Here is a 9,341-nt window from a genome sequence, read left to right on the forward strand (position 1 = left end):
TATGTTTGCTAATTTGTGTGAACTGAGCCTTAAAGAAGGTTTTACAGGACAGAGGACTCCACAAAGCAAAACCATGTGAGGATGTAGCTTCATTCAGTTTGCTCGTGTATAAACATGAGAACGGTGATGCTGATTGTTCAGCCACAGAAATAGACAAACTCACAGAGACTGAAATTCATGCAACCCTCAAAATAGCAGCGATGGAGTGCCCTGTCCTGGACTCAGCAGTGGCACATATGGAACTAATGCCACAATGTGAACAAATGGTTGTCAACAAACGTAAAACAAAGCACAAGTGGTCTGACACATGATGCCTCGCACACATGCCTAAACGCGCACACTGCCTGTGATGTCACTTTATACAGTTTGGAGCTGTATATTTATCACCAGTGGGAAATTGATATAAGGCTGTTATGCACATCAGAGAGGAGTGGATCCATTAGCATGGCCGGGCGAGTGCTCCAGAGTAGCTCAGTAGCACTACACTGATGGCTAAATCACATGCACGCAAGCACAAACATTGGCATGTTGGAAGAATCCAATTTCATTAATCTGGTTTTTGTCCAGTGATTTATGGCTTGCGAAAAAAACAGCACAGGGAGTTACAGGTGCATCAATACGTTAGCCTATCACTGCTGATTAATGCGTTAGCTGTTATGTGTGTGTGTGTGTGTGTGTGGTAGCATTTCTTGGGTGGGGGCTGCAAATAATATACAGCCTGTTATGTTAAAACTGCAGTGGGGTGGACGTGATCTGCACTGGTGGGTGCGCGTTATCGTCTCTACATGTACGTTATATGTGTGAATTTTTCCTCCACAGTCTTGCTCACAGCATGTAGTTGTGAGGGTGTTCGTTCATGTTTCTTTGACAGGCGTTATGTCAGGGTGTTGCTACATTGGAGCACTTTGATCACAAAACCATGGTAACACAGATCAAAAAGACGCAGCTGATATGTGGGCAATTAAATCTGCTACTATTTCTGTTGCCAACCATTGTAACCACAACCCTGTTACAGTTTCAACGTGTTAGTGGCTGACACAGTTATTGCTAAAAGCCAACAGTTAGATAGAAGCTAAAAGGTAAATAATATCAAGTCTGTAGTTTAGACATGGTAGAAATTTACCTTTATTTGCTTCCTTGATAGAAAGATAAATCTGATACGGTTTGTCTGTTTGCTAAATAAGAAGCAGAAGCATCTGAAGAGCAGTGTGCAACAGCCAGACTGAACGTTGTGTTACGTCTTCAATATCTGCAAAAACACAAGGCCCTATAGGATCTGGGTGACATGCTGTCATTTACCCTCCAATTTGTTACAAGGGCAACTACCTCCATTAGCTCTAAAACCAAAATGGACACTGTACCAGGGACATTTTCAAGACTTCTTGTACACAGCATATGGTTGTTCACGTCAAGTAACAACCTCTGAGGTTAAAAAATGTAGCCAATGTGGAAATGGCAATTTCCTCAAATGGGTAGTTGAGGTTGGTTCCAAAAGTGGAGTCAGTCCCAATAGACTCCCATGTAAATATGTCCAGCAACAGAACTAGACATGTTCTGTAGACTGACACACCAAAACATCTTTGGTCTTTATAGAGTGGACTGGAGAGATTCCAGCTGGATTCAAGCTTGTGCCACCAACTCTTGTTTTTTGGGGGTCATTAAAGATGTAAATTGTAAAATCGTTCCATTGTGGAGAAAGGTCACTGGAGGACTTCCGATCACAACTTTATCCTGTGAAATTAATATTTATACTTTGATACTAAATATTTCTTTTCACATGTATAACTCATATTCTTATAACTGTTTTATTTTTGATTCAGTCTAGCTGTAGACTTTTGATCAGACGGAAATGACATTTCAATTGTGTATGCCACATTCCACATATTTTAGAACTGACAATAAAGTTGACTTTGACTTTTCCTTTCTTTGTGTCCATTGTGCAAGAGAAAAGGTTATTTTTTTAATATAATGCAATTAGTTTATGTTATATTAAGACTTAAAGTTGACACGATAAGGACAGTTTGTTTGCAATTCATCTTATTCAGTTAAAATAAGTAAGAAGTTAAAACAGTGCTGTAATGAAACGAGTGTACGGTAATCCCCATCTCTAACCTGCCGTCCAAAAAACAAAACAGTGCCAACTGAAATGTTCAGAAAAACAGAAATCACAAAGCAATGGGTGACTTCACAGCCATCGTTTACATACAGGCTACACTGTTGAAAAAATTGCAATATAAAAGTATTTTACTGTGTATTTTACAGTTTTGTACTGTTTTTCTAGAATATCATTAAATTCACATAAATAGACTGTGATTTTACATTTCAAATGTAAATTAACGTAAAATCACTGTAAATGTAATAAAACATAATTTTCTTGTTTTTCAAAAAAAATTTTTTTTGTCAAATTCAAATTTTATTTGTCACGTACACAGTCATACACAGTACGATATGCAGTGAAATGCTTAGACAACTGCTCGTGACCTAAAGAAAAAAAAGGAAAAGGCTATGAATAAGATAGGAAATAAATATGAAAAATTAAAAAGGGTAAATTTAACTAGGAAGGAATAAAATATAAAAAATTAAGGTTAAAAATGAGTTAAAAATTTTAAATGTATCTGTCTGTACATTTGCATATTTAGATATAAATAATATTATCACTGTTATTTAGGGCGATCGTGGCTCAAGAGTTGGCAGTTTGCCTTGTAATCAGAAGGTTGCCGGTTCGATCCCCAGCTCGGACTCTCTCGGTCGTTGTGTCCTTGGGCACTTCACCTACTGGTGATGGCGCGCTATGGCAGCCTCGCCTCTGTCAGTCTGTCCCAGGGCAGCTCTGGCTACGACTCTAGCTGCCTCCACCAGTGTGTGAATGAATAGTGGAATTGTAAAGCGCTTTGAGGGTCTCGAAAAGCGCTATATAAATGCAATCCATTATTATTTAAACCAACTGTTAACTGTATATTTCTGTACATTTACATATTATGATTCATATTGCCACATTCATTGACCTTGTTTATAGGTAATTTCATTGTTTAATCACGTTAAAATGTTCCTAATTTAATGTTTAAAAGCACTTGACAAAGACAAAATCCCATGGAAAATTAGGGCAACAAACTGTATTGTCATTACTGAAAATAACCGTATTTTTATGAGAAAGTTATTTTCTGTTATTTTATGGTGTTATTTTGCCGCCCCAGCTGCCGGAATATTACTGTTTTTTTAGGATTTTTTTTTTTTACGGTGTATAGTTTACATAGCTTGACCTTCTGCTGTCATGAATTCAGGAGCCAGGAATGATCAATACATGCGTGACACATCGTTAATTTATATTATGAGTGTCTTCTTCGACTTACCAGTACAAGCAGCCTAATCATCCACAGCGTCGCCACCACGCTGGTTGGTGCCCCGTCCCTTCTCGACCTACTGTGACCTTAGCTCAACTTGTGATATGCGTCTGTGCGATACTCCATGCAACAAATGTGATGCTGTCAGCAGTGAAGCACTAATTTACAGACGGTATGCAGAGAATGTTTCCCACGCGGGGCTCACACAGTCGCTATAATCTCTTTCATTTTCACTGTCTCAGATGTGCAGCGAGGATGTGAGGTAGTGTCAGCTCCTTAGATTATACGAAATATTCTTCCTTAAACTACCTTCCTTGATTCATAAAAATGCATTTTTGACCTTTATGCTATAGGAAACGAGGGATTTTGTCTATAAAACCCCTTGTTTAGGTCAGACTACAGATTTAACTGACTTTGCAACCAGTTCTGTGCCACTCCAGAGGATTTAAACATCGCTCTGCCATTCCTGGGAACTATTCATGTCATCTTATCAGATCCAGTTAGATAATTGTAGTTTTCTATTGGTGCCAAAAAAGAAATGGGAGACAGACGCACACTCTCACACACATATTAATGTATCCATCCACAAAGACACACACATGCCACATGGCTGCAGCTTCAGCGGCAGCTGACGGCAGCCTGATAGTGCCTAGCGCTGCAGTGATGAAACTAGAGATGCTGCTCACGCCTCCTAATAGAATTCACACCGACGGCATCGACCAGCTGTAGTAAAATGCTAATATACGCGAGAGGTTCCCTGTATGGGCAGATCGCCTGTTTCATTCAGAAATGTGAGCCAAACAGATGGAGGGGAGAAAAAGTGCTTCTCCATGGGTATTAGAAAACCATAAGTATAGGAGCAATTGTTTTTTATAGTAAAAGTGCGATGCAGTGTCATAAGGAGTTAGTGCATCTACTAATCCATCATCTAAAACTCTCACCACAGTCCCTGTGAGATGTGACGTGATGTATCTCCGTCCATGTGAAGGCAGAGAGAGTGAACCTACCTCTCCTGGTCTGTCTGATCTTTGGGCTCAGCATGGCTGTCATCGCTCGTCCGCACGCTCTCCTGTCGGCATGTTCCTGTACATCCACGCACCCCACCCCTGCGTTTCCCTCTGCCTCTCTCCTCTCCTTCTCCCACTGACCTTCTGCAGTGCAGCCGGCAGCTAGGGGGTTGGGTGAACACGGGGAGGGGAGGAGAATGGAAAGAGAAGAGGGGTGGTGAAGGGAAGGAGGGGGAGGAACTACCCCTGTTTTTTTGCCATGCCTGCGCTCACGCCCAGTGTCCTCCACCCCTTCCTTTTACATTATTCATAGTGGTACATCCGCCTGTGGTACATGAGGAGGATCTCCTCCAAAAAATGGGTCTGACTGGCTATTAGATGGCTGATTTTAAGTGCTCTTATTTTCCACTGTGATTACTTTTTTTTACATCAAGATCTGTCTGTTTGTAAAAGGGAGGAAGAGGAGGAGTGCTCATCTGGCAGGTGTCTCCTCCTTCTGCCACTAATTAAGCAGCAGAGCTCTGCAGCTCGTCTCTGCCTCCCACCCTTAATTACTCATTTCCCCTCACCCATCTCCTGCTTTCTCTCTCACTCATCTCTCCTCCTTGCTGTACCAATATTTGATCTGCTCACTTCCTTCCCTTCCTCTCTCACCCCAGTTCCTGTTTTTAAATTCCTCTATAGCCTATGATCTGGCAATCCATTTTTATCTTTGCCAGCGTTGGCTTTCTAAGAATGATACAGCCTCCGGTTCAAAATCGGGTGTAAGAAATTCCCAGTTCATGCACTAGGCTGTAATTGCACCTTCCAGGCATACCAGTGGCACTACTCAGAAAGACCAGGGGAAATAAAAAATACAGATCCCCTTCTAAAAGACAACGTCCTGTCTCCTTGAGCTGCGACAGCCTGTAATTGACTCAGGAAAGTGAGTAGGAGTGTGGCCCTTGGGAAGGAAAATTCAAAGCTGTTTTTTGTTCATTTTAGTACTTCTGGCTTTCATCAGTAGAATTTTTGTCTGTTTTGTAAACTTGTATAGGCTTTTATGGAATCTGAGGCTATTTCAATCATTTTAGTAGTTGTTACAGGTGTTCTTTTTTCAGGTTAGCAGAAAGGATACTTCATTAACTCAGCAAGCTGCTGTAGTTCACATCTTCAACATCCATGTTTTTGTCATGAAGGTTTCGCTTAAGGGAAGAAGCTAAAACATAATTGCCAGGTTAGATTGAATCAATTACATTATTAAAAATTCACATTATAGGAAGATTCGGATAGTATCCATGCCTGAATCACCTATAGGGAAGCACTTACAGGGAGTGCAGAATTATTAGGCAAATGAGTATTTTGTCCACATCATCCTCTTCAAATCAAAACATGTAGCGTCCAAGTACTCCACAGCGTGGCTGGCAAGAAAGGGTATAAAAGAAGAAAAACTAATGACATGGCCACCTTGTTCACCTGATCTGAACCCCATTGGGAACCTGTGGTCCATCGTCAAATGTGAGATTTACAAGGAGGGAAAACAGTACACCTCTCTGAACAGTGTCTGGGAGGCTGTGGTTGCTGCTGCACGCAATGTTGATGGTGAACAGATCAAAACACTGACAGAATCCATTGATGGCAGGCTTTTGAGTGTCCTTGCAAAGAAAGGTGGCTATATTGGTCGCTGATTTGTTTTTGTTTTGTTTTTGAATGTCAGAAATGTATATTTGTGAATGTGGAGGTGTTATATTGGTTTCACTGGTAAAAATAAATAATTGAAATGGGTATATATTTGTTTTTTGTTAAGTTGCCTAATAATTATGCACAGTAATAGTCACCTGCACACACAGATATCCCCCTAAAATAGCTAAAACTAAAAACAAACTAAAAACTACTTCCAAAAACATTCAGCTTTGATATTAATGAGTTTTTTGGGTTCATTGAGAACATGGTTGTTGTTCAATAATAAAATTATTCCTCAAAAATACAACTTGCTTAATAATTCTGCACTCCCTGTATAGTGAAATTTTGGGATTTTAAAATAATGCAAATACTTTGTATCAGTGAGTCAGCACTAATTATGGAATGAAGAATATGCAAACAAGCAAACAAACACTGCAGGTAAATTAGTGTTTACTGTTGAACTTTAATCATAATAAAAAAAAGGAATCATTAAAGCAGCAGTGTGTCTTTAATTCACTATTTTCCACTCCAATCTTTGGGGATTTGGCGTTCGTACCTGAGACATCTTACTCAGGACTACACATTGTAGAGTATAACCACAATTAAAAGGAAAAGAAAGGTTTTAGGCAAGAGTTAGTTTGTAGTTTTCTTTTTTATCTTTTTTTGGTAGTGTGTAGCATGCATATTTTTTAAACTGGGGAATAAAAATAATGGTAAATGGCCTGTATTTGTATAGCGCTTTACTAGTCCCTAAGGATCCCAAAGCGCTTTACACATTCAGTCATCCACCCATTCACACACACATTCACACACTGGTGATGGCAAGCTACATTGTAGCCACAGCCACCCTGGGGCACACTGACAGAGCCTACTGACCACCACCAGTAGGCAACGGGTGAAGTGTCTTGACCAAGGACACAACGACCGAGACTGCCAAGCCGGGGCTCGAACCGGCAACCCAAAAAACTAATCACTTACAACAATGAAATAAATGTACTTCCATTTGTTTTGGTTGATACATTTGTTATAGCATTTTTGTAAAAAAGCTGAATTTAATTGTAATGGACAAAATAAACAAAACAAATAGTCCTAAAACATTAAGCTAGTAAGCTAAACGCTAGTTAGCTAAAAGCTAATTAGCCTAGCGAAACGCTAATTAGCCTAATGTATGTGTCCTTTATACTGTTTATGAACTGAACATGCCTCTTTAGTTTTAAGCTTTTTTCAGTAAAATTCAATGCCACTGTAATGTTTACTGTCTGCTTATTTGTTGTTTTTTTCCTTCAGATTTAATTTTGGTTAAAATATGACTTTACTGATGGACACTGGTTATTGAACAGGACTTAAGTCTCTACATTTGTCCAGTATTTACGTATATCATTTCGTGTTTATTGCTGATAATAAATTCATAATATCTAAACATATTTCACTGACAAATTTAGGACAAAATGTATCAAAATTGACTAAATTGACCAAATACCTTGACTGCATTTGGTTTAACAGGGATATTCTGTGTTAGAGGGCTGTTTGTCCCTGTCTGATGTCTGAAATATCCCGCTCTCAGTCATCTCTGGAAGGCGGCATCAAACCTGTCGTTGCTGTAGCAGCTGTGCTGCTCTCCTCCTCCAGCATACAGAGGATAATAGCCTTAAGTCCTGCACTGCAATTGAATCAGAGCTGGCCTCACGACAACCACAGCTGCTCTTATTACAGAGCAAAGTGGGAGACACAGAGGGGGTCAGGGGTGTGCGTCTCCACACATACAGGCACACATACCCACAAGATAACAAGCAGCTAAAATGAAGCAGCAAATGCAGAGACAGATCTAGCGCACACACGCAGAGAGCAAACCAGAATGGAGCCAAAATGAGGCTGAAACAAACAGAGATAGGGGTCACATAAGCTACAATGAAACAGTGGAAGGAGGAGGGACACACACACACACACACATACACACCAAGAAGCCAAAATGAGCCAGCAGTGGGGGAAAAAAAAAGCCTTCGGTGCCAGCGTTCCCTTTAAGACTGAGGCTGGGTTAAAGCGATGTGGCCACACGGTGCAGGGTGTGGCTCTCAGCGTTGTTCCCTCTATATTTATCACCCAAATCATCCACATGTTGTTGTGTTATCACAGTGTGGAATGTTGGATAAAAGAGGAAGAAGCAAGATAGACTCGAGACTGGACATATGAAGCCACAGAGTGAGACCAGTGGCAAACCAACAGAGCAACCCACAAACAACCCTTTCTGTTGTTGTTTAGCCATAACCACAGGCCAGTGCTCTGTGTACACCACACATTCACCAGAACTCTGATATATACTGTTGGGCCTAAGAGCTCGCTTAAATGTCAGGTTGTCCAATCTGAGGGAGACAGGATGTACTAAAGAAGGGTGACACTTTTTCTCCTGTACCTCTGCCTACGCCTTCTTGATTTTTTCCTTTCTGTACATTTTCCAGTGTCTCACACACAAGCTTTTGGCTGTGTATACAAGTGCAACCCTGTAACGCACAAGGCAGTGGCCATCAAAATAAACACACACCACTCAGCCATCAGCTGTCTGGCACAGGGACAGGAAAAGCTGAATGTGACTGTTTGGAAAACTTTCATTTGGATTATGCCTCTGACGAGAACATCATTCACCTGGCTTTTAAAGAGGTTGTGGATTTAATGTAGTATAGAGTGGAGTCCTTAGCAAAGACTAAATTCACTTCGACTGACCAGCTTAGATCAGAGTCAGAGAAGCCTTTCAGGCCCTTGAACGAGCTTAATTTTTTTTACCAATATATTTGAACATAACTGAAAACTGAATAAAGCTGCTCATATGGTCTAATTCAAGAAGTTACTGTTCAGTTTCCTCCGGCCAGTTGTCAAGGTCCTTGTATGATTTTTTTAAGAATTACAAACAACAATAAAACCCTTCATTTAACATGAGTTAAAACAGTAACTTGTATATAGAATGTCTGTCTGAACACAGTGTAGAAAGGTTCTTGCTCAAGGACCATTGAATTTACACAAATAGGCGTCCATCCATCCGTCCCTCCTCTTGGTCCGATTTCAGCAGTGTTGAGAAGGTTACTTTTAAAATGTATTCCACTACAGATTACAGAATACATGCCCCAAAATGTATTTTGTATCGTATTCTGTTACGTTACTCAGTGAGAGTAACGTATTTGAAATACTTTGGATTACTTAATATATTATCAAGCTTTTTACAACTACATGAATGTACTATTGCTGTGTGATTTATTACTATTACTGAAGGTTACTCGTCATATCAATACCAACTAGATATTTAAATCTTAATATAAAATGAGTAACAGTAGGGTGGACA

The 9,341-nt window shown here is 40.1% G+C and overlaps 1 protein-coding gene across 1 annotated transcript in view; it reads right to left on the reverse strand.

The window, feature by feature from the left end:
• Positions 1-5,484, reverse strand: part of si:dkey-191m6.4 (rho GTPase-activating protein 22) — a 39,154-nt gene extending 33,670 nt beyond the window's left edge. The window contains exon 1 of the mRNA XM_040023120.1: positions 4,349-5,484. Within this exon, the coding sequence (XP_039879054.1) occupies positions 4,349-4,391 (43 nt within the window). The 5' untranslated portion in view covers positions 4,392-5,484. The remainder of the gene's footprint in view (positions 1-4,348) is intronic.
• Positions 5,485-9,341: the final 3,857 nt, after the last annotated feature.

This window comes from Simochromis diagramma, unplaced genomic scaffold (genome assembly GCF_900408965.1).
Source record: "Simochromis diagramma unplaced genomic scaffold, fSimDia1.1 OVJJ01000208.1, whole genome shotgun sequence".
Taxonomy (NCBI): domain Eukaryota; kingdom Metazoa; phylum Chordata; class Actinopteri; order Cichliformes; family Cichlidae; genus Simochromis; species Simochromis diagramma.